Below are 26,509 nucleotides of genomic sequence, written 5' to 3'. Positions count from 1 at the left end.
GGATTAGTCCAAACGGTGATACAGTGATGTGAAAAATGTGATATATAGGCTACATATATATAGCTAAAAGCTCTGCTGGTTTTCTACCCGGAAGTATTTGTAAACAACAAGGCGATTCCCTCTATAGTCCAGCCGGATGGATGAGTCATGGCCTTGTAAAAGATTATGTTTGTTTCTTTTAGTTGGCGAGAATGTGGCGCCGCAAACGCGACAAACATCCACTGAACTTTGACGGCGTTTTCTACGAGCACGGCTGACCCGTTTTGTACCGCTACACGTGTTTCTAGTGGGACTATGTTTACAAGCACAAGAGTTCAGCGAGCCACCGAAGGACCGCCCTGCAGATTTACTATTGGCTCTGCAACGTAGGGAGTTTTTTAAACTCTGAAATTGTATCTGCCCATCTGAACACAAAATCAGGGAGAAAGTCATCAGTCTTTAGTTAAGCAAAGCGTCTAAAGACTGACTTGTGAGTCTAGACTGAGATTGGTTACTTTTACCAGCCTGTTCACTGTTGCCTTATGTATGCCCTGATAAAGGTCAAGTAGACCAAAAGCTTAACAGTAAAGTGAGACACTGCATAGATGTAAGTGTGCAGAAATCTTTTTCTACCATTTTGGGATCATTACATATGAAATTCCAGGCAAAGGTGGAAATCTTGAAAACTTAACTCTCCAAACCAACAGCCAACATGCTGATAATATCGGTACATCATCTGCATCAGCCAGTATCAGCTTTAAAATGAACTATCAGAATTGGCCAACATGCTTTTTCTTATTTTGCACAATGAATAAATATTACATACATTGAAAAGCATTCCATGTCTCCATCTGCTGTTATCATCGGTTATCGGCCAAATTAGTTGTTATATATAAGCATATCACCATGTCAGATATTGGCAAAAAATAAAAATATCGTGCATCCCTGCACTGAAGGAATGTGCAAACATACGTTTCAGCAGCTTCAGTCTTCCATCAGTACCTTCACACATTGGGCCTCATTCACAAATAGTGCATGTGCACAAATCTGTGCTTAAACCGTGCGTACAAACGTTTTTGTAGAAATCTGCGATTCATCAGTATTTTACTACCTGAATTTTTTCCTACTCTGCGAACAAATTTAGAACTGTGTCAGACTTTATGTACGCATAAATGATAAAAGCCCAGCTGTCTCAGAAAATGTAAACACACACCTTTTAACAAAATGTATATTAAAACCATAATTCAGTCAAGACCACTTCAGTCAAAGAAAACTTAATTTCCATTTGCATTATTAAATTTTGGTGGTATGGCTCTGTTTTGAGGCTTCTCTGCCTTTCCTAGGATCTACACAGAAAGCCTAAGGCAGAGAGAGTACACTTCCCTGCCCTTCCATGTGGCTGCATGGAAAGCCTAAGGCAGCCAGAGCAGCAGCAAAGACCCCCCCGGAAACAGAACAGAGCAAGCATTGTTAACAAACAGAAATGACACTGATAAGTCAGACACAACATGAAAAGGAGGAGCTGGGGTGGAGGCGGGTGGCAAAGCCGCTTGTAGAGGAAGCAGCAACAGCAGGCAGGCCAAAGCAGTTTAAATAGGGTCACTGAATGAGGTTTCCCAATTAGTTGCATAGAAAGGAATCATGTGATCATCTATCAGCTGACTTCCTTCCATCAATCAGCTGATCCATCAGTTGAGGGCTGCTTGAGATCAACTGATGTAGTTGGGATGTGAGCTGAGCTTGACATCGTGTCCTGCTTGAAATAATAATGGTTAATTGATTAATGCATTGGTCAAATGTATTAAATAACTATGAAGTTGATGCCCTTTCATCATCAATTATTAATTCAAAAATTCGACTATGAAAACAACCCAATTTTTATTTTACAGAAATTGCGCATATGTTCATTTGCAGCCAACTTATTACTTCTGACAACCTTCAAACAGGTGTTAAGATGCCATATCTAACCTTGCTGGAGGATGTTGCAGTCCGTGCCTTCAGGTGAGAGCGCACCAGAGACTGACATGTTTGAACATGTAGCTGTTTCTGACTGCCATAACATTTACGGATGCTCACTGAGGGTCAGACACTGGTGTGTCAGGGCTTTAATGTGTGTGAAGAAACAACTTCACAGCTTTCTCCATAATACACCTCTGGGGAAATGTATTTCTATGCATAGAGAGGGGGCATGGCAGTGATTGCAATTAGTGGGCATGTGCCTGAAATTTTAGAATGAATCTGATTCACTGACATACACGTGGTGGTAAGAACAAAATCCGTCAGTGCACATGTGTCATGAATCCGACAGTGAGTGTGCCTGGGCGCTCATTTTAAGAAGTAAGAATCTTTCTATGCACACAATAGTGAAGGGAGCCCAATGTGTACTGCTGAGTAGAGCCCAGAATCAACATCATTATGCATAGGCCTGTAGAATGGAAGAAAATAGACTGAAAGCCATAAAAGGCGCTTGAGGTTGATGATTAAAAAACTTGGCTGAAGCACATCCTGCATAAACATGGTGTCACTGACATAAAAGCTAGAGTTGGTTTGAACTATAGCCTGCAAGATGTTTCCATGTTATGACAATGTGCTACCCTCTGTCCCACACAGAGGTGATATGTTGTGATGTTCCGCCTCTAAGCTGCCATTTGTCCAGTTGGTGTGTCAGCGTCAGTGCACCTCATCACAGCTTGTGTGTGTGTTTTTGCTGTCTGACACATTCAGACTCTAAGCAACAAGTGAGGAATTGTGTAACTGATGCTGTTGATGAAATAAAGTGTTTTGGTCTTTTGTTCTTGCTCTTTCTGCTCTCTGTTGGCTTAAAATAGTAAATACACACTAAGGTGTCTTCCCACTGTAGTACTACTAGAGCTGAGGGAGAAAAAATGTAATTCTGCAATTTGAATCACCCAGCCTTTTAAAATAATCAAGGTAAACTAACAAATTAATTAGTAAACACTTGACTAACAGAACAACCATGTTGTCCAATGCAACTTGATCAATAATAGCCAGAGCTGTTCTACTTACATCAGCCCCCAGTGATGGCTGTAGGTCACACTCAACAGTGGGGCTCAGGTCCTGCCTCATTACCCAGATGGGCTCCTTGGGCTCATCAGGTGTGTATGGAGATCTCACTGTTCTGGTCTTCACCTCCTCTATGGCCTCCTTAATGTCCTTGATGGCCAGGGATATGGCATCCCTCTTCTCCTGACTGTTTCTCACTGCTACAAGCTCCTCTGAAGGACTCACAGCCTGTTTCCTGGCTGGCTTCCCTGGATTGGCAGCTTTGTGGTTCTTCTCAGAGTCCATTTGGGACTCAGGCTGGGGTATTTCTTCTCCCTGCTGGAGCTCATTTTCTTCATCAATGGTGTCTTCCGCAGCACGATGAAGACTCTGAGAGCTTAGGCTTTCTTTGACCTCAGCCACGATGCTGTCAATGTCCTCCTCCTGGTCACAGCTGTCGGCACGTGGGTATGGGGCAAACTCTGCCTCCTTCTCTGGGCTGTCTGACTCGCCATCTGAACGTTCGTCGTAGTGGCGCAGACGGGATCCCACCGCCTCCTGCTGATGGTAATCCCCACCTCCTGCCGGGCCCTCCAACAGCTGAAAGCCGGCCCTCCTCTGTTGAAGAGACTCTCTGTCCTCAGCCCCATCTGCAGGAGATGAAACTGCTGCAGGAGCATCGCAGATTTCCTCGTAAACATGCTCTGAGAGTGAGTAAATGTCATATGGCTCAGAGTAGGCTTCATCCGCAAGGATAGCATCTAAACTATCTAAGCTCTGACCAGTCGAGATGTTGGCCCTTCCTCCAGAGTGGCTGAGGGGCTGGGTGTAGACATAGTTTGAGTAGCCAGCATTCAGCATCTCCTCTGCTTCATCTTGTCTCTGTGGATTCTGGATATCAGGCAGAGGTTCACGTGGCAGTGGCGGGGGCTGAGGAGGATAGGTAGGCTGTGAATGGAGATGTTGTTGTTCAGCCTCCGCACTCTCAGTGTACCCCTCCGCCTCCGGCCGTAGCTGGACTCCGTAGTTCCCAGCCTCGTCCTCTGCTTCTGGTTGCCCCTCAGGCTCCAGAGACATCATCACCAGACCATCGTCCCCCTCAGCCCGGTCAGTATGGGTGTGGAAGCCGCTTTCGGTGCTCGCTGAACGGGCGAGCACTGAATCGTCCCTCTCTCTTTCATCTTCTTGGGTCATCTCTGCGTGTTGCTGTTTCTCCTGTTGTTGTGCTAAATGTTGCGCTCTCTCTGCCTCTCTCTGCTGCCTCTGTCTGTGCCTCTGCTGCTGGGCTCTGATCCGGGCCTCGCTGTCCCCCTGTCGGCGGTAACGTGTGACTGCGGGTCGGGGAATGGGCTGGGGCTGCTGGGGCTGCTGGGGCTGTGAAGACTGAGCTCCATGCTGCAGCTCCATGTCTTGCTCCTCCTGTGGCCGGCGTGGCTGTGGCACCCTGGCTCTGCTCCCAGAACTTCCTCCAGCAGGGGCTTCACAGCGTCTATAGCGCTTTTCCTGGTTGCTGTGGTTACGGGAGCGGCTGTTGTGGTTGTTGTGGCGATGTCGAGGAGGGGCATCAGTCTCCTCCATAACCTCCTGGCCAAGCTCTGTCTCTTGGGGGTTCATGGCTGTCTGATTCTGGTTGTTTGAACTGTGTCAGAGAGAGTTTTAGTAGTCCGTCATCAGCAGGCTCCTCCTCTGTGAGGTGAGGGCAAAGGCTGCTGGGAAGAGTCTGAAAGTGGTAGACAGAAAGGGACAAATATGTATGAAATGTAATGTCAATTCTGGTCACACCAGATTCTAACACAGAAATTGGTACATTTTTGTGAAATGGGTGGTGCTGCAAGTTTGGTGACACAGTGACTACTACAAATTACTCACACTCTAGCCTGCCATGCTAGTCCTATTACAGTTTATTCAAGAGAAATATTTGATCCATTGACTTTTGACTCATAACTGTCCACAGACTCATGCCTCTTTTGTGGAGCAGTTTGTACTCTGATTAAAGAAAAGTGGGTGCTGCAACACAGCTCAAGGGTTATGGTAGCCAACTGTGTTTGTCAGACTTTTGATGAATGCTTCAAGATGGCAGCATGCAACACAGCAATGACTTGCTAAATCATAACCACTTTTGTTTTTTGTTGGTTTCCAACAGTGTTGTGCAGTTTGGCAGGGGCCAGTGTAACCAGCCATTCACCATCCCCTCAACCTCCCAACTAAGAAAGTCAACTCAAACACTGTCATTTTAGAAAAATGTATATAATAAATGTAATAAATGCGCAAATGTGATGTATTTATGGTTTGCAAAAACACCCAAAATTTTCCTCTGCAGACTGGGTTGTCTCACAGGTGGCATAGGGGTCAAGTTCCCATCCAGCACCACATAGATCTGTGTTAGATTCCTGGTAGTGGTACCTTTGCCTTGACTAGTGCAGTTCCCTCTGAAGTACAGAGTCAAGTCAAACTGAATTAAAAGAGGGGGAAAAATTTGCAGAAAATAAACCAAAATATATCAAACTGCAACACATCTGACTGCGGCCATGTCATCATGCATATGCCTCCGTTCCCATTAGTCACTTGCTCATCACTCAGCGATGTATAGTTGACAGCAGACTTAGTCATTACTGTCAAAGGCGGCACCAACACATCTACTGTAGCATAATGTCACATCAGCCATGGTTCAGTGAACTCTGCTCATCATTTTAAAGACACTAGAACTGATTCTGCTTTCAGGACAATAATTGCCTAAAACAAAAGATTTTCTTTGCTTTATCTCATTGTTCTCTAACAACAAAGTCTGCTCATTTTGACCCCCCTGAATTACTTTGTTTATACTTCTCCCCAGGGATGGATCATCAAAAAAGAAAGAGGCAGAAAGAAAACACTTAAGATATAAAGTGTAAGAAGGCAAACAGGAAAAATGTTTCCACAGATTTTGCCCCCAGAAGAGCGATGGTAACTGAAATGAGGACACACTCATGCAGAAAAATTATAATGAGAGCATGTCTATTGTTGCTGAGGCTGGGTAGAATACATATGAGCCAAGCAGAGACAGTAGTAAATTTACCAAGACTAACAGCCAGTTCATAGTTTCTGTTTCCGGTTCCACGTATCCACTAGGGCCCGCACGGACCACTAACAGACATATGCTTGCTGCCTTTTATTGTGACTGCCCAGACTGTATATGTATAGCAAGCAAACACCTCCCGTTTCAGGCGTTCTGGGCAGGTCCAACTAGTAGGAGGCCCTGAGGCAGATATGTCATGATATATGTCATCTGGCCCGGGAACACCTTGGGGTCACCCAGAAGGAGCTGGAAAGTGTCACTGGGGAGAGGGACACCTGGGGTGCTTTGTTTGGCCTGCTGCCCCCGCGACCTGGCCTTGGAAAAGTGGATGAAAATGGATGGAATGCTAAATAAATTAGCATTAGCATTATCGCAGTTAACCTTAGCTGTAAATGCACTGTGCTAACCAAGCTAGCTGCTAGCGTTAGGATTATCTCCAACCTCTTATCCAAATATAGTTACTTATGGCTCCAAAACCAGAGATGGCGACGGCAAAGATGCCAAACTCAAGGATTCAAAACAGGATTTCACAAACCTACAGGTGACGTCACGGTTTGTTAAGTCCATTATTTTGTATGGTCTATGGATTTCCGGCACAACTTAAACGTCTTCTAACGTGCATGGACAAGGGAAACAGTGCAGCAACACTTGCAATATACAGAAAATGTTATTGTCAGATGAACGCGTCTCGACTTATGGTCTTCATCAGGGTCGTCATAAACACAAGAAAACTCCACTTGACACCTTTAATGCATCTGAGTAGTTGTTGGTTTCAGAGATCATATTTCACCCTTAGGTCCCAAAGGGTCATACATGTCTCACAAATTCAAAGATGTACCTGAAAAATCAAGCTGTACCTTAAAGCACTGCTTATTTTTTTTTATGTTATTTTATCAGAAAATGAAAGTTTGTTCACTCACTCACCTTATGTTATTAGGTGTCCGCTGACAGCAGTAGTTTTTTTTTTTTCATGAAGTACACACTGGAACAGAGAGAAGAAATTGAATTACAGCCTCAGTGTAGTTTAGACAATTATCTTTTATACTGAACATTTTGGTCCATATAAATCCTCAGAGAGCCTCACTAACTAATCAGAGCTCAACATTAAATTTTAGATTATAGCTAAGAAGAGAGACCTATAAAGAAGATGGAAATCTTGTCTATCACCCCAGAGTCTTAACTCCAGTGATGCAGAATAACAAGGCAGGGAGACTGGTTTCTGTCCCCATTGAATGGAAATATCAAGGATGTTCAACACACACACCAGAGCACTAACTTGCACAGCATACACTCACACATACAGTACAACTCAGTTTGTAACCCAGATTTCCTCTGCACGGAGAACATCAGATAGATTGTTGTCTTGTGAATCAAGAGTCTTCTCTATTTCCCTTCAACATATGTATTACAAAAATTAACAACTAAATCATTTCCAGTGTCATTGATGACCACTTATTTATGGTCAACACACTCTTACATGGTAAGCTATGCTTGTATCACATTTAAAGCATGTGCTTTGGATAACATCTACTAAGGACACAACACGACAGTTAACTGACACAAAACAACAATCATGCACACACAAATTAAAACAATCACAAACATATATATATAAACAACCATTCAACCATTATAATCAAGGTATGCAGAAGACCATCTCTGAACGAACAACACGTCCAACCTTGAAGCAGATGGGCTACAGCAGCAGAATACCACACCAGGTGCCACTCCTGTCAGCTAACAACAGGAAACTGAGGCCACAATTAACACGGACTCACTTAAATTGGACAACAGAAGATACAGAATAGAAAAACGTTGCCTGGTCTGATAAGTTAGATTTCTGCTGCGACATTCACATGGTAGGGTCAGAATTTGGTGTAAACAACATGAAAGCATGGATCCATCCTGCCTTCTACCAAGGGTTCAGGCTGGTGGTGGTGGTGTCATGGTGTTGGTGATATTTTCTTGGCACACTTTGGGCCCCTTAGTACCAACTGAGCATCGTTTAACCACCACAGCCTATTGTTTTTATTACCTGTGTTCATACCTTTATGACCACAGTGTACCCATCTTCTGATGGCTACTTCCAGCAGGATAACGCACCGTATCACAAAACTCAAATCATCTCAAACTGGTTTGTTGGAACATGACAATGAGTTCACTGTACTCCAGTGGCCTCCACAGTCACCAGACCTCAATCCAATAGAGCACCATTGGGATGTGGTGGAAAGGGAGATTTGCATCTTGGATGTGCAGCCAACAAATCTGCAGCAACTGGGTGATGTCATCATGTCAATATGGACCAAAATCTCTATCTCTGAGGAATGTTTTCAGGATCTGCAATGCCTTGATAAGGCATAAACTATTAAACTATTACTACAATGTTGTTATTGATATGAGCTGTTTTAATAGTTACCTCATTGCTTTTACTTTTTCTGCATTTATCTGATTTTAATGTCTTGACAAACACTCTGTAAAGTGTATTTGCACAATATGAATACATTTATTATTACTTGTTATTATAATGAAATGACATGATTCCACAGTCCCTGTGCAGCAACAATAGCAGGACGAACACTGCAGAGAAGATGTGTTATTTATTCGTTTGCTACAGAGAAGCTATGACTTAATAACACATGGTCAGCAATCTGGAAAAGGACTCCACTCCAGCAGACGGACATCAACATTAGCTAGAGATATAAAACTCTGTAAGAGGCATCATTTCATCATTAATGATCTGTCATGCCTTGATAAGGCTCACAGACAAGGATTTTTTGCTACTGTTGCTAACAGCCATACACATTTTGCTATTGAAAATGTTCATGGGGGGTTAAACTGTCCTGTGTAACACACAAACCACAGCAATGGTGGAAACAGAGAGTGAAGTAATGACTCTATGTATCACTGCTTTCTAATGTATTATATATAAATATATAGCCTATATCCTGTTTTTTTATGTAGAGATGGATGGCTCCACTGCTTTAATATATTCAAGTCTTGGTGCAATTACCACTCCACCACGCTGCAACCCTGCAGCTGCAATCAGCTTTACAATGGCTGAAACCTACACAATATTTGCAGATTCTCTAGTTTTAACAGTCATTCTGAACAACTGAGTAAATACAGAGACAACTCACTGAGCCACAGGGGAAAAACGATACTAAATGTGGATGAGATTCCAGCTGTACATACATATATAAAATAACATTAATGGGAACACTGGGCAGTAACTGGATCAGAAGACAATTAGAAAACCACACTGGTGGTTATGTCTGACATCTGTAAACACCCTTTGAAACGAACTGGAACAGACTCAGTTCAACATGGGCCTGTTAGTCGTCACACCCAAATGATATTCACAATTTCCTTAATCAACAACTATAATGTGTGTGTGTCACATTAACGTTAATTCCTTCCTCCATTTACTTTCCAGATCCTGAAATCCTTCATTCTGTTTTAAAATGTGAGCAAATCCCAGATTTACACATATTCATAGCCACTATGAGAAAAGTGTAAAAAAAAAAAAAAAAAAAAAAGAGTTATTCTGGTTAGCCTTGCTGCTTGCATGGCTAACCAGAATTACTACCTTACTGTTGTATGCCTTCGCAAACCAGCCAAGTTGCACTTGGTTCACATCCATGTCTGTGAAAACATGGATGCCTCACACACATCTCCCCCCGGCAGCACAGAAGATCTACTGTATACAAACAGTACAGTTTCAAGGTGGACACCCAAGATTAATTACACTAATGTAGTATCTGACCAAATGTCTCCCCTTCTGTTCCTGAAATATGACATCGAGTAAAGGCAAGAAAATGGTTTTGCAGAACATTATGATGTCAAAGTGATGTTGACCTTTGACTTTTTGGATATAAAATGTCATCACTTAATTTTATCCTATGAGACCAGGTGTCGGGAACCTTTATGATTAAAAGAGCCATTATTGTTTAAAAAAAGGGGGGAAAAAATCTGTCTGGATCCACAAAACATATTTGAATATAGGTAACAGCCTAATAAATCTAAATTAGCCCAGCAACATTACAAATAGGTCTAAATGAGCATTCATTTATATGATTTACTACAAGGTGGCTACTCTGCAGTCGACTAGTTATAATTATTTTGTACTTTATCTTTGCAGCGTTGGTGGTGAAAGCAAATGATTCTGTCAACACTTGATTAAATCCTATATTTTCCTCCAAGACTTCTCCTTCTATGGGTTTGGAATCTATAGCTAGCCTTGCTAGAGAGATTCCAGACTAGCCACAGCTACTGAAGTTCAGCAAAATTTAGCAAGTTAGAGGAAAAGGCACCAGGTCGTAGACGTATGCACATTTTAGTTAATGACACGTTGAAACATTTTTTATTTGATGTACAGACTACACTCTTTTTATAGTTGTAGAATGCAGTAATCACTTTAGTGAGTTTTATGTTAAAAAATAACTGTTATTTATTTCCATATAATCTTATGTCAAAGCCACAGGGAGCCACTGGAGAAAGTCTGAAGAGCCACATGCAGCTCCGGAGCCGCAGGTTGCCTACCCCTGTATTAGACCTTTGTGTAAAATATTTATCATAACTAGCATATGAATTCCTGAATTATGGCCAAAAACTTGTTTTTGAGGTCACAGTGATCTTTGACATTAACCACTAAAATCCAATCAGTTCAAAGTCCAAGGGAACGTTCCTGCCAAATTAAAAAAAATTCCCTCAAGGTGTTCTTGAGACATCGTGTTCACAAGAATGAGACAGACAAGATCACAGTGACACCACCAAAATCTAATCAGTACATTGTTGATTCCAAGTGGATGTTTGCACCAAGTTTTAAGAAATCTTCTCTAAGCGTTCCTGAAATATCACGTTCACAAGAACTGGACGGATCGACAACCTGACAACATAAAATGTCTATTGACAGTGTGGAAGCATGAAAACATAACCCATGCATATTTGCTTTCCTTCTAGAACTGTTGCAAAATAGTTGTATATTCTTTTACTATTATTACTATTATTATTAGGAGACAGTGTTTCTGTAAGAGGCCACTCAATGTTTTACACGGTATGCCTGATGGACAGTTAATTATGTAGGAGGAACTCCTGTCGTGTTTATATGAACCCACTTAGACCAACATAGAGGTGTGCACTACAGCACGTTATAATGCAGCTCTACTGTGTTGAGTGATGTGTGTGATTTGTAATGCTGTGTCCTAATACTGTTTCTCTATGACAGAGCACCATCATGCGGTAACATGTATTTAACAGAGAGACTTGATGCCTCTGTGTTCCAGTCAGTTCTGATATTTAGCAGAGTGAATGCATTACTTGAAGGCTGGCACATCGCTTCACTTCCATTCCCCCTTCCTCTCCCCCTCTGAGCACAGGCAGTGGCAGGACTGCTTGTTGTCATGGAAACCACAGGGTAATTGCTCTCTGTGGGAGGGCAGATGAGAAAGTGACCTCTCCAGGGGGCAGCAGTGTTCTCTCACCTCCACTGCCACGACTGTCCCTCCCTGCCCTTTACCAGCTGCCATCAAACTGCTGGTGGTAGAGTCAAGGTGAAAGAGGGATTTAAACATTATGTAACAGTACATCTCCTGTTTACGTTGTTTTTATCCATCTTTGGTGGGATTAAGTTTAAGGTTAGTCTTTGAAGCTGTTTGTCCACATATGGTGTGCCATTTCTGACAAAACATCCTTTCTGAATGGCTGTCTTTTGTTAATATGCGAAAAAGTTTCTTTTCAGTGGACAAGTGGTCTCTCTGTCTCTAAGAATACTACAACAGTAGCCTGCAATGGAAAAAAATGTAATGTGTATTAATGTCATCCTGAGCAGAGAATGAAGTCACACTACCTCTGTGTGTATTCTAGTCCAAGCCTCCCTGTGATTTATGTTGATAGGTTAATCCAGACCACATGTGCATGTTGGTGTATGTTTGTCATCAAGACAATGGATCCATGCTTTCAAGACATTGTTGTTGCAGGAGCATAGCGCCTACCCACCCGTTCTTCCCTGGTTAACACATTAGCTCTGTCAGCACTGTTGCTGTTGGTTAGTGCTGTTAATAGAGTTAGCACGGGCTCCAACCCAGTCTCACTGTGAAGTAGGGATGGGCAAACGATCAAACTTCATTATTCGATCATCAAAAAAATAAACGATTATCGGTTAATTGATAAGCGAGTATTTCAAAAGAGAGAAAACAAGAGAGTGCAGTGCAGACTGTCGCCACAAGAGAGCACAGCTGCCCCAGGCCAAAGAGGAAGAATGGTGCGCATGCGCAGTTCACCCCTGAGTGTTTACAACCGTTGCCAGCCAGGGGTTACAGGCTTCGATTTTCAACCTCCGTCTTTCAATGGCGTAGTGTTTTCAGAGGCCTCAAGGCTTTGGAGAGCAATGAGAGCCTCCGTCTGTTTATGATTTTTTGCCTGGCATAGGTCCGGCGGGGGGTCTTGTAGGCACGGCGGCTCGCCGGGCCCGTAGCATTGAGGGGAAACACTGCGACTATCGAGCAAAATTATTTGTGATCGATCAAAATCCTTAACAATCAATCATCGATAATCAAAAATTGATGCCAATCCCTACTGTGAAGTCATCAAAATCTGGCTGTTAGGCAGTGACTTGTGGTGTCAAATACAGACAAAGAAAAAGCTGTCCTTTCACGTCGTCATGATACGTGGCCGGTTGCCATTACTGTTTAATGGCACCCAGCGGCGTCTAGGGGCGGAACAACAAGGAAAGTTAAGTCTGCGTAGGTCCGAGTAGGGAGGGTGGGAGTAGTGGTGGATGGGTCCAACAACCACCGACTTTTACTCGGGAGACCGGTGTTAGCCGGTGTTAGGCCGTGCTTTTGTTATTGGAGGAAAAAAACCACGTCGCTTCGCAGTGTTGTACCAATGTAGTGCGTTCATTTTTAAAGAGACTGTATGCCAAGGATACATTTCCTGTGAAAATGGAAGTCTATTTTGAAAGAAGACAATGCATGTAACAGGCTGAGGTTGACACGGAGTCCCAGAACGTCACTAATCATCGTACCCAGGGTACCTCGCACGTATCTGGACGTGGAAAGTCCATGACCAAACCTCAATATGTGACAAGGTTGAAGTGAGAATGTGCTTCTGGCTCAGCCACCTCAATGTTAAACACCATGTGCAGTAGGGCTGCCACAATTAGTCGACTAATCGATGACTAATCGACTATTAAAATAATCGGTGACTATTTTAGTAGTCGAATAATCGGTTTGAGTCATTTTTCATAGAAAAGTACTATAAAGTACTATAACAAGACATTAGATGACGTAATTTTGGGGTTTGGGCGAGACAGACCGACATTGTTCCACATTTTAACACATTTTTCGATGAAATGATTAGTCGACTAATCGAAGAAATAATCGACAGATTAGTCGACAATGAAAATAATCGTTAGTGGCAGCCCTAATGTGCAGACAACCCATATACAAAGAATTTTGCAACAGCCAACATGCTAAATTGGCTGAAAAAACAGCCAACAAAGGCCAACGGTGCGGGGCATGCCACAAGAACTAGGGCGACAGAGGCTCAACAATGGCCTGACACTGACGGATCGCAGACTTGGTATGTCAGGGCCCTAAAACTGTTCCTGACAATCCCAGAGGAGACTGCAGGGGATCCTTATGAAACAAATAGTGTCATAACAAGAAATCAACTCAATGATAACAGCTACCCTGGGTTTCATTTTCAAAAAAATACACCACAGTATAGAAAGCCCTCTAAGCAGAGAAACTGCCCACAGCACTTACTTACAGGCCACTGGGACATTACTGTATTTCAAGCAAGCCTGAAATGTCGCCATAGGGCAGTCTAATTCACAGCCAGCTGTTCAAAAACACACAAGGGCGTCCTTTTAAAAGAGAGCTTGCTCTCAATGGCCCTCACTGTTTAAATAGAGGTTATAATAAATAATAATAAAAGCACACAGTAAACACATACAACAAGACTTGAATCATAAATCACTGGTGGTCAAACATTTTCTGTGTTATGGGTTATCATTATGGAATGACAAGGCTGTGCAGTTCCAATTGCAGCCAAGGAATGGGGTTTCATTTGCCTGAATTCAGAAGACACAACCTGTTGTCAAAATATCCCAAACCATGTGAGCACTAATCACTTGTTAAATAGTGCATTCAGGTGGTCCTCTTAAATTTTTGGCACTTTGAGCAACACAAACTGAGTGCCATCTAGTTCCATTGTATTGGAGAGAAGGCAGACATCTCTATGGCCGATATCTCCAGCACTCAGCAACTCACTCCAAAACAATCTCGACTGATAAATAGCACTACAGGTAAGAGGGAAAATATGTACTTTTGATTTTGGGTGTAACTGTCCCTTTAAGAGTGTGAATCCAGTCTGTCTCTCTGCAGAGCAGTGACTTGATAATGTCACCACCTCTAGGAGAGTCTGAAATGTTTTCTATTCCCCAGAACTTTATGCCGCAGCAGAGCCATGCCAAGCAATAGCATAATCTATGTTTTGTTTTCAGATATTTGAATCATTGAAGCGTTTTCAGTTTGTCCAACGTAAACCAGAACACAGGGACATTTCAGCATGTATACAACTTGTGTGCTGCTGCACTTTATAAAGGATTTTATGGAGCATTTGTTTTTACCAGTGTGTGGATGCATTAAGTGTTTGGTGTCTGATGAGTTCAGTTTATTGGCTGCTGTACCAATTAGACTCTATGCACAGTTGCAATGCTTTCACAACATAATCTGATACATCATACACTTCACAAAAAACAACAGAAACACTGCGTTTTCACTGTGCATTTTCCACAGCTATGGCAACATCTGCTTCATTCATCGAATTCACAAATCAATATTCTTATACTAACAACTGATTAAATGACTGTTGGTGTCGCTTGTAGTGACGATCCCACAGAGCTAGTTTACCTCTTTCAGCTCAGAGTCAGCACTTTATTGTTTCTAGTAGCAGCAGGCATCTGTTTTCAGAGAAAAAGCTCCAATGACCCACTGTACTGTAACTGCTCAGCAGCAAACAGCAAGCCGACACAGTAAGAGACAAGCTGGTGAACATTGTGGAGCATTTACAGTAGCCGCTAAAGCCACAGATATGTCCATCCAAAAACTGAGGGAGTGAATAGAGAGAGTGAATACTGGACTTAACTTCATCAGGTGGACATAAACACAGTTCTCAATGAATGATAGTTATTTGTGTGTTTGCTGGCACCTTTATACTATCATGTTTACTATCATCTCAGAACCAACTTATATTCTTCACTAAGAGCATCAGCTCTGTCCCTCAGGCAGATAGCACAGGGTTCCTCTAAGCAGGCACCACCATTTCAAACATTCCTTTGTCCCCCTGTCTACTAAAGCAGATTAAACAATTAAACACCACCTAGTCTGGAAAATGTGTATGACATAGCTGTCCTTCTTTGCCTTGATCCATGTCATACATTGTACTAGTAAGTAAGTAGGGCTGGGTGATATGGAGAAAATCAAATATCGCAATATTTCTTACAAATTACCTCAATATCCATATTGCAAGGATGTTGTAGAGTTGACTGTTGGCACTTAAAAAAATATTTACACAGTAAGATTTTTCAGTTCATTACAATTGGCCGGTGTTGGCTTTAAAATGAATCGACCAATATACTTTTTTTTATTGTGCACAATGAATGAATATTACATACATTGAAAAGCATTCTATTTTATGTCTCCATCTGCTGGTGGGCCATCACAATAAGAGTATGCATGCATAATATGATGATAATTCCACTACAGAAGTGACTTGATGATCACTAAAATTAGGTGGGGAAAGTGGATATATTGATATCGTTATTGGTTATAACTTGGTTTGACACAATGACAAAGAGAGATGGAGCAAGATGTAAAGAAAACAATTTATTTCTCTGAGGGGGTCCTTTCCATAATGTTGTCAGACACTTAAAATAACAATCTGAGCTTGTCAGTGGCAAAAACAAACACTTTTAGTGGATGTGTGTTGATGGTGCATGACTGCCCAGACTAGTTACACTGCAGTCTGTTTCATAGCTGCTCTCTCTCAATACCGGAGCAGTTTCAAAAATTATTGTCTTGTAAGAAAAAGGGCTAGAGATCTATAATTAGGTTCTGACTTGAGGAATTAATTAGGAGGAAGGTAACAAAAACACAGCAGCCAAGAATAGGCCAGAGCATGTGGACCCTTCTTTTATCTAGATCATTTTCATTTCATGTGCTGCGTCTCCTCCTCTTCTAATGAATCAGCAGCAGGGCTGTGGCAGGCTGTTGGAGAACTGCAGACAGAAAAGACAGGCTTTACAGGAAACACTGTAGATGCGAAGGAGGATATCCGAGTGGAAACTACCCTGTGATGTTTGTGCTGATTGTCATGAACTAGGAGAAAATGTAATTAGTGTTAGCTGCCACGCTGCAGAGTGGAGAAGATGCTCTGAGAAAGGTCACTGATTGAAATGTTTGCACTCCCTTGTGAATAAATGATGGGAAAGGGAGAGGCCCTGGAGAGCAGGAGCCTGTCTGTATGATGGACACCAAAATTGTTTTGGGTGTTTATGCTACTATCTAAGACTGTGATATTCTGTACTACAGTCCAAATCCTACATCAGAGGCTAATCACCTCTTTTCTTTTGTCCTGCTAATAAACTGATGCACATACTAAATGATGCAGCACACACAAGATTGATGCAACAGGACTCAAGCCATGAAGGAAGAAAAACTTCACCTCCACATCCCCACCCCACAGCCCTCTGTGTAGGGGTCCTAACCAATCAATATGAGTCATTAGTGCAGAGAGTCAAACTGAGCTCTCACTGGCTTCACATTCCACAAATAAGTCTAATTGTGTTTATTCAAAAGTACAATAAAATCACGTAACACTTAAAACTTCATTCTGCTAGCCAACAACAGGGCAATGCCTACAAAGCTGTTGTGGTCAGATGCACTACCAACTGAGTACAGGCCCAAGAGCTACGTTTTTTTATAAGATGTTGGACCAAAAAAACAAGCTTCTAGGAAGAAAAAAGTAGATACAGGCAATAAGATGTGAGGCATCAGCAGAAAGACTGGCAAAACTGTGGGATCCTGAGACTCAGTATGCCTACATGTGCAGCACTGTTAGGCTAACTACAGAGGCATGCAAAAATGTGGGCACCCGTGGTCAAAATTTCGTTTTAATATTTAAGTCAGAAGAAGATGACCTGATCTCCACAAGGCATGAATTTAATGACACTTAGATTACAAGATTACTTTGTCTTCATTTAAATCATTTACAGATTCAAAATAACAAAAAAGTCAAAAGTTTAGGCACCCTCAGTAGTTAGTAGCGCCCCCTTTGGCAAGCATCACAGCTTCTAAACGCTTTTTGTAACCAGCTAAGAGTCTTTCAATTCTCATTTGGGGTGTTTCCACCCATTCTTCCTACAAAAGGCTTCTAGTTCTGTGAGATTCTTGGGTTGTCTTGCATGTGCTGCTCTTTTGGGGTCTATCCTCATATTTTTAATGATGTTTAGGTCTTGGGACTGTGAGGGCCATGGCAAAACCTTCAGCTTGGGCCTCATTGTGGATTTTGAGATGTGTTTAGGATCATTTTCCTGTTGCAGAACAGTGGTTCCCAGACATTTTCTGCAGGGACCCCCTTTTGCAGATAAGAATACTTTCGACTACTTACTACTCTTACTACCTAGCAATGGGTAGTCGTTCTCCACTCCAATCCAAAATGCAGCCAGTGTCTTGGACTTAAACTCCATTCTCATTGTTAAATCAGAGGTGACATCAAGGAACTGTTCCTCCTCTGCAGTGCTGAATTTCGCAGGTGGTTTTGCACTCAAGGGGTCTTGGATCCAGTCATATTGTTTAGCATCCTGCACTGGAAAATACCTCTAGAAGTGTTTTTGTAGAGCAGCGATACAAGCTTTCATACATGTGATGACTGTGTTCTGCAGCTTGTTGACCTTGGTGAGTGATTTCAGGTTCTCAAATGAGTCTATAATTCCCTCCTTAACTCGCTGCTCCCACATCTCCAGTTTTCTTGTGAATGATGTGATTTTATCTGCCAGATGTGGATGGTGTGTGTTAGTTCCCTGAAACATGTCACTGAGGTATGCAAGTTTCATGAGGATCTTGTTATTATTAAATTAGTGGGTAAGGTAATTTCCCTCTTCCTTCAAAAAGATGTGGATCTCATCTCAAAGTTCAAATACCCTGGATAAAACCTTCCCACATGACAGCCATCGGGCCTTGCTGTGAAACAAAACAGCTGTGTGATCGGAGCCCATTTCCTTGTATAGTGCAGACAACAGTCAGGCTTTGACAGGTCGTTAAGCTCGGAACTCAGCTGTTTAGACTCCAGTGCCTCTCGGTGTATCATACAATGTATGCACTGCACATTGGGGGAAACGCGCTTGATGAGCACTTGCAGCCCTCCTCGTTTCCCAGCCATTGCCTGAGCCCCATCTGTGCAGATCGCCACACAGTCCTCCCATATCAGATTGGCCTCTTTCAAGTGTCAATAATAACAGTTCATCTGCAGTGGCTCTGCTAGTAACTTTTTTGCAGAAACACAAATCCTCCTTCAAATCATCTGCATCAGTGAATTTGAAGTATGTTATCAGTAAACAGTCTTTGTTACTATCAGTAGCTTCATCCATCTGCAAAGCCAAGCAGCAGTCTCATATCTTGTCATTAAGCTACTCCTCTATGACCTTTGACATGTCATAAGTGCGTCTCATGATGGTATTTTTTGACAGAGGAATAGCCTTTAGCTTGCTGGCGGTTGCTTCATCAGTCATAGTTGAAACCATATACAAAGCGGAGGGCAGTATTAATTCCTCAGCTATAGTGTGTGGTTTTATATACTGAGCAACTCTGTAGGTAACTTTACAGGAGGCGAGTTGAGCATTTGAAGGCACAGATGCAGCTTTAGTAAAGCAACTCTGTGCACAACAGTTTATGAGTTTTTCCTGAAGAAATCAAATGGCTTGTCTTTGTGCTCAGGTTGTGTTGACTCCAAGTAGTGTCTTAACTTGTTCAGCTTCAAACTGTCGCTAGCTAGTACTTTCAGACACACAACACACTGCGGTCTCTCCTCGTTACCCACCGTGGTACTGGTGAAGCCAAGGGTGAGGTATGCCTCGTCATATAGTGGCCAAGCATGCCTCATTCATTTAGCCTTGCCGCTTCCCCCTGCAATAGTTTCACGCCCCCCATGAAGGTCATATTTGTGCAGGTGTCACTGCACAGTAGAAGAGTACCCCATCACTCCAGAGTCTGATAAATCTTCCTGCAGGTATTTTGCAGTCAAGCTGGGGATTTTGATTTGCCTTTCTAACAATCCTACCAGCAGCTCTCTTGGAAGGTTTTCTTGGTCGTCCAGACCTCCACAGTCCCTGATAACTGCCATTTGTTAATTACATTACGATCTGAGGAAACAGCTACCTGAAAACACTTTGCTATCTTCTTATAGCCTTCTCCTGCTTTGTGGGCACCAGTTGTTTTAGTATTCAGAGTGCTAGGCAGCTGTTTAAAGTAGTGGTTCCCAATTGGTCCAGCCACAGGGTCCAGATTTCTCTTTAGTCATTAGTTCAAGATCCACACAGTTTAATATATTCAGCGTCATACTTGCTTTGGCCATGTTGTCGAGCTAGTTTGCTGTCTCTGTTAAGTAGCTGTCTGTTAGTCACAAACTCTAGAGCAGGAAACTACACTTCAAAATAAAATATCTATGCTGGAAATTCACTGCACTTAAAAATATAGTGTGTTTTTGTACAGTCTTGACACATTTGCAAGTCACTTGTGGTCCATTCAGAATAGACCAACGACCAACATTTGGACCGAGACTCACCAGTTGAGAACCACTGGTTTAGGGGAGCCCATAGCTGCTGATTGTTGGGACAAGGTTTCAGGAGTCTGAATATTTATAAAGCTTTGAAATTTGCATCACCTGGCCTTTCCTAATGACTGTGAGCAAGCCAGAGCCCTGACAAACTAATTAAGGTCTGAAAACCTTATAAAATTTGTCTAAGAGCTCAAATGTCTTAGGTTGCCCAAACCTTTACATGGTGCTCTCTTCATTTTATTCACTCTAAAATTGTACAAAAGAAAAATAATACACTTAAAATGTTGAAAAGCATGTTTCATCTTTAACTTCATGGAGATCAGTTCATCTTCTACTTACTTAACTATTCACAGTGAGGGGAAATTTAACCAGAGGTGCAGAAACTTTTGCATGCCACTGTATATTTCTGTGAGTTAAGCTTGTAAGGTTAAATGATGATCTTACCCGGTGATTTGATAAAATATTTGTAAATATCAAAGTAAAATAATTTACTTTTTGGCCACTCAGTGGGATCATTTGATAGAGATAAGCAAGGTGAGGAGAAGGGACACTGAGATAGACTGACAATACTGATTCTCTGGTACACATAGGGTGGTAAAATCTGTTTTACCTAGCTACAGCCATTTTCTTAGCATTTGAGTCCTTGGTTGCATAATATCGCACTGGTTGTTTTCCCCTTTAATGGGCGTGGGTTTTTTTAAAGTATTACATGCTCTGTCTCTATGGTGTTGAATGTGCAATAGTGTGTTAAATGTGTTTCCATCCACATCCCCATACAACCACGAAGCAATGGCAACACCGTCCTTGTCTTCTACACAACTCTCTCTACGTTGCTATAGTAGCTGACTGGGAACCAGCAGGTGGATCTTCAAGCTCTACTGTTCAATTTGCCCTAGTCATAGTGCAACTGACTTGCATGCCAATCCATTGTTGTGCTAACTTGAGTACCTGGCACTAACAGTGTACAGCTAAAAGCTTCTGTGTGGAAATCATGTTTGTGAGTTTCGGTTACACATTAATTACATCAATCTACAGACCATGTATTCTGTGTGTGGCTGTGTGCCCTGGACCATAAACACAGACCATTACAGCCCTACCTCATTTTATCAGTAACCTGGGCAGAGGTGTTGGAAGCGGCCACCAGAGTGATGAGATATTGCTATAAATTTTAAAAAACTGTTGCTGGTTTTTGTCAGGACTGCTTTTATTTTCAGCGTCCATTTATGTAGCAAAGAAATGTATTTGGATTTGATATTAAAATCTCTTGCCCTCTCCAGTGGCAAGAACTAATAGTGACAATGTTTGAATTATGCTGCAAACACAGTGGAGATGTTGAAGATGCTTTTGTACAGGGGAGACTTATATTTTGGAGGCCCTTGGCAAACCTAGGTAAGGGGCCTTCCCCTACAATTTCCTATTAAAGGCTTAGATTCCTGCTTGTACTGCCATCTACTGGTTACTACTTGCTCTTGTGTGCTACCATGTTACAGTATAGTGTGGTAACATACATATACCATCACAGTTGGGTGATGTCAGAAGTGAAACAAAGTTAAACCTTTCTATGGAAGTCTCATCAGTTAATCATATTGGATTGATTGAAGTTACTCTTTAAAAAAAATAAACACTAGAATTATCGCCTCACAGTCGAATGCCTCTGTCAACCAGTCGAGCTGCTGTTAGAGCTTAAACCCATGTCTGTCCAGACTCATATGTAGCCATGACAGCAGACAACATGTAAAATAGGATTGATGCTATAAGCAAGCTATAAAGTCTAAAACATGGGTGCTTTACAGAGATCTTAAACCCGGCAGTACATAAGGTCTATACAATCAGCACAGCTTCAAGATTAGAGTCACACATAGAGCACCCAACTAGATGTCTTCCCTTCTGTTCCTGGGTTATGGTGTTGAATAATCACCAGAAAACTTTATAATGTCACAGTGAAGTTGACTTTCGACCGTTAAGATATAAAATGTCTTCACTTTATCATTTTATCCTATTAGACACATTTATGATTTTTTGTCACAATCTGTATATGAATTCTTAATTGGCCAAAAACATGTTTGTTAAGTCACAGCTACCTTTGAACTTTGACTACCAAATTCTAATCGCTTCATCCTTGAGTCCATGTGGACGTTTGTAACAAATTTTAAGAAATTCCCTTAAGGCATTCTTGAGATATTCTTGAGGACGGATTTACAAGATTAGGAGGAACATGAGGTCGCAGTGACTTTTGACCTTTGACCATCAACATCTAATAAGTTAATTCTTGAGTCCAGATGGACATTTGTGCCACATTTGAAGAAATTACCTGAAAGTGATCCTAAGATATCACGGTCACAAGAGTGTGACAGACAAAATGGACAACCCAAAAACACAATGCCTCTGGCCATGTATGTTGCCGTCGAGGAGACATGAAAATAAATAGAATAGAATAGAATATATTTTCCACCATGGGTAAAAATTTGTCTTCGGCTTACCAAACACAAAAGACAACACTGTAAAAGCAGACATATAGTAAGACAAGCAAATAGAGTCATTACAAAACACTTAACACATTAAATCAGCACAGTGATTAGTTTAAAACTCACCAATCACTTAGTTGAGTTAATGATACTGATGGCACTCGGGATGAAGGAATTCTTAAATACATTTCTGGAGGCTGAGGAGAGGGTGAGAGTTATCTGACAAGATACTTTGTCCCTCGTCCTTTCTGGAAAGGGCTTTTGTGGCTTGCCAACTATTCTACTTGCCAGTGTCACAATCCTAGAGAGTTTATTCTTAAATGTACAGTTAAGATGACCGTACCAGGCAGGAAGGTGAAAAGTTAAAACACTCTCAACCATTGTTTTGTACACTAATTCTTAAATCTGATGACTAACACCAAGGCCACTGAGTTTCCCAAGATGATAAAATCGCTGTGAGCATTTCGTGGAAATATACTCAGTATTTCCAGAGAGGCTGTTAAGAACCGTACCAAGGTCAATTTTACACAGTTACAACACGTTGACCATCGAGTGAAACTCTTGGTTTCTGCAAATGATACATGGGTAGTCAGTGGTCAAAAAATACAATGGCATAATGTCATGCTAGCTTCTCTTGGGGCATGTTTTGTATTCAGCACAGCTTGCTGGAAAAAAATGTAGCCTAAATTTGAACAGAGCACACTTAACCCTAGATTTGAATTCACCATTTATCCACCATCCTCATCATGTACACACCTCTTTCTCCATAATGGTTGAAGCTGACCAGGAACCCACAGACAAGTCTTCCAGCATTTCATTTGTGCTTACTAGGGATACACGAAATTGGATTTTTTTTTGCCAATATCCAATATGCAGATATATAATAAATTGGGCTGATAACCGATGCAGATATTGATAGGTCTGCTTTTTTCCCCACCTAATTCTAGTGATCATTAAGTCTCTTCTGTAGTGGAATTAACATCATATTATGCATGCATACTCTTATCTTGATGGCCCACCAGCAGATGGAGACATAAAATAGAATGGTTATTCATTCATTGTGCAAAATAAGAAAAAACATGTTGGCCAATTCAGATAATTAATTTTAAAGCTGATAGCTGCCGATACCGTGTGCCGATATTATTGTGCATCCCTTGTGCTCACCGTAGTGTGAATGACTTGCATGCCAATCCCCTTATTGTGCTAATCTCAGCATGTTTCTGATGGCATACAGCTAATAGTTTTTGTGTGCTTGTGATATTTGGTATAACATTACATGCATCAGTCTACTACCATGTGTTCTTCCATGTGGCTGCTTTTCAGCAAGAAAACATGGACTGTTACAGCCCTAATGCCAATGAGTGTCCTGACTCTGCTTTCAACAAACTTTACTGACATCGTCCACCTGACAAACAGCTCATTTTTTCTCCTATCAAAACATATTTTAATTTAAATTTATCAAAAGGCATTTAGATACCAGCTTTATATCTCACTGCATGAACCTATTATACTGTTTACAGTTGCAGTATAATGTCCCAATATTACGAGTGGCTGTATTTCTCTGAGTTAATAAAACACGAGGCCATAAAACTTTTAAAAATGCAAAATAGGGGCGAGGCATCTGATTTTCCTCACAGCATCAAGTCTGCTCTCCATTTTTCATACAAGTCAAGAGTGAGTTTAGAACTGTGATTGTACACACTTGCAATCAGAAGCTGTGGGTGGCTGAACAGTGAATGTAATCATCCACACAGTACAGCAGACAGACTGACAGAAAAGCAACAGACTGTGTGGAGACCCGACTTCCTGCCCCAGTGTCAGCTTAGCCTTGGTTCAACTACAATTTTGTTTTCAGTATATTTTGGCACAATGGCTTTCACTCATCTGTCATGTTAATCTAATCAGCTATGGACAAAATACGCCCACATGTCTGGAATGTCTGTTTGTAGCTAATCCAGCAGATTAAATAATTGGTAAATCAAAGTACTTTTGAACATTAATGCAAAAATCAAATAAAAATTCAACATTCACCTTCACGTCCCTATTTCAGGAGTGTTCACTTCAAGATTTGACCCCCAAGTGAAGTGATTTACATCATCTGTTTATAACTTGTCTGATCACCTGACAAAACGTACCCAGATTTCAATGATTACTTTGTTGAGTAAGAATTAGGGAGTAATGAGTCTATGCACCAGGGCAACAGTGAGACAATGAGGTCTGGTCACCACTCAGTGCTAACCCAGACAGACACAAACTCCCATTCTAACCACAGTCTTGAGAACACCAAGCCAAGAGAACAGAGAGACCCTGACACAGCAAGGACCAAGTGTCAAGGCCCAAATCTTCTGATTCACAGGCCATAGTAGAATAATATTATACATCTTGAAAACATTTGATTAGGTTTAATCACATGACTCAAAATATCTGGGCTGCTAGAAAAACACTTACTTCAATACTTAGCTCAACTACAATACTTCAATAATATTCATATTGAGATGTATAGGCCTAAAATGTGTTTTTAGCGCATTATAGTTAATCCAGAGTTGGAATAAATCCAACAAATCTACACAAAGTATAATCAACCTTTTCTCATTCCCAGGTTGTCAAATTCTGACACTTTTTCTGGTGCCCTCTGCGTCCCATAGTGATGCATGGGGACCCCTGTAGTATCTCTATATGACGCACAGCTGAAACACATTGTAAGAAGCGGTTAAATGTTGTGGAATAGTCACTGTTGGGTTTAGTCAACAAAATACTTGGTCAGGTTCAGAAAAAAGATCAGGTTTTGGGTTAAAATAAGTGTGTTTGTAACACTAACGTGATGTAAACATGTAAGTTGTGACATCAGTGCATAAAGACTGCATATAAATTACATAATGTTAAGTTAAAGCAGCCTTGACTCTTAGTTTTACACAGGATTTAGGTACATAAGTTATGTAATGTTAAGTTTAAACATTTACTTATGGTTTCACATGGAATACAATCTGCAGTGTCCTGTATGAAGATCTGGTTTTGTTTGAGGCATCCCCCACCCCTCCCTATGCAGACGTTCACGCTCTTTATGCTACGTCAGTTGCTCTCAGCATTAATGAAGAGGATGGTTTTACATTAGAGTTAGTTAAAATCCCATGTTTTTCATAAAGATGCTAAAGGGTGCTGATATCACACATCAAAGAGTGTTACAGAGCGTCAGTGTCTGACGACCTGGGAATGAGAACAAGCTGGTGTATAATAGGCCTGATGAGTCTGAAGTGTTTTTCCCTGACGAAGAAAATGTATGCTAACTTCTCACTGGTATCCTGTATATAACTGTTATTGTGCCCAGGATAGGATTATACTTGCAACAAGTGTTGTATCGCAAAAACAAAGCTGTCTGAGGTATTTGCACATCCCAGCATCCATTCACATCTGAGCCTGTTTCATTGCTCTGTGTGAGTCTGAATGAACAGCTCATCTAATCAAGCTTTGCCCACCACAAAAAAGTCCTCTCAGTGTTTCAGGGTCTACACTTCTTCATAGCTGACAATGACTGTGCTTTTAGAGGAGGTGAACTCTTTGCCTCAGGCTGCCTTAAATGCTCAAGGAGGCAGAAATTTACATCCTGAAATGGATTCAGCCTGTTACCATTTCCTCGTGTATTTGCCTAACCTGAGTGTATTCCCACTAAGGACAGAGGATTAGATGGCCTCTCAGGGGAAATCCAGTCTCTGCTCCATGTGACACACACCAGCAGGAACTTTCCCGAACAAACAGAGATGCTATTTGCCGTTGGCAAAGGGCTCCTTTTCCATGTCTGGCAAGATGTCCACTTATTTTACCCTCCTTTTGTCTGAGCAAGCGGCTGACTGCAGGCTGCTGCAGCCACTATCCACTGACACAGACACAAAGGGCCTGAGACAAACAGGCAGAATCTAAAGCCAGTGGGCAGCAGTGGAGCTGTCTTCTTATTGCTGACCACTAGATGGATATTTAAAGAATCCAACATAGCAGCACACTGCAACACTGAAGATCTCTGAAGAAAAAGGACTGATTTATTTTTCTAAATATATCCTCAGATGTTTCATGTTGTTTCAAGAAATGTAAAGGCCATGAGTTCTACGACCTGACACAAATAAATTCGTTAAGTAGCTATATACATATATGTGTGTGTGTGTGTGTGTGTGTGTGT

The 26,509-nt window shown here is 41.6% G+C and overlaps 1 protein-coding gene across 2 annotated transcripts in view; it reads right to left on the bottom strand.

Moving 5' to 3' along the window:
• The window catches only part of apba1a (amyloid beta (A4) precursor protein-binding, family A, member 1a), an 82,297-nt gene that overhangs the window by 41,146 nt on the left and 14,642 nt on the right, over window positions 1–26,509 (bottom strand). For both annotated transcript variants that reach the window (XM_050049933.1, XM_050049934.1), the window contains exons 2-3: window positions 6,962–7,019; window positions 3,007–4,702 (exon numbers count right to left, since the gene is read on the bottom strand). In XM_050049933.1, coding sequence (XP_049905890.1) covers window positions 3,007–4,596 — 1,590 coding nt within the window. In that variant the 5' untranslated portion in view covers window positions 4,597–4,702; window positions 6,962–7,019. The remainder of the gene's footprint in view (window positions 1–3,006; window positions 4,703–6,961; window positions 7,020–26,509) is intronic.

Source organism: Epinephelus moara, chromosome 8 (assembly GCF_006386435.1).
Source record: "Epinephelus moara isolate mb chromosome 8, YSFRI_EMoa_1.0, whole genome shotgun sequence".
In the NCBI taxonomy this organism is placed as follows: Eukaryota; Metazoa; Chordata; class Actinopteri; order Perciformes; family Serranidae; genus Epinephelus; species Epinephelus moara.
Note: the sequence above shows the minus strand (reverse complement) of the source record. Positions and strands in the feature narration are given on the sequence as shown.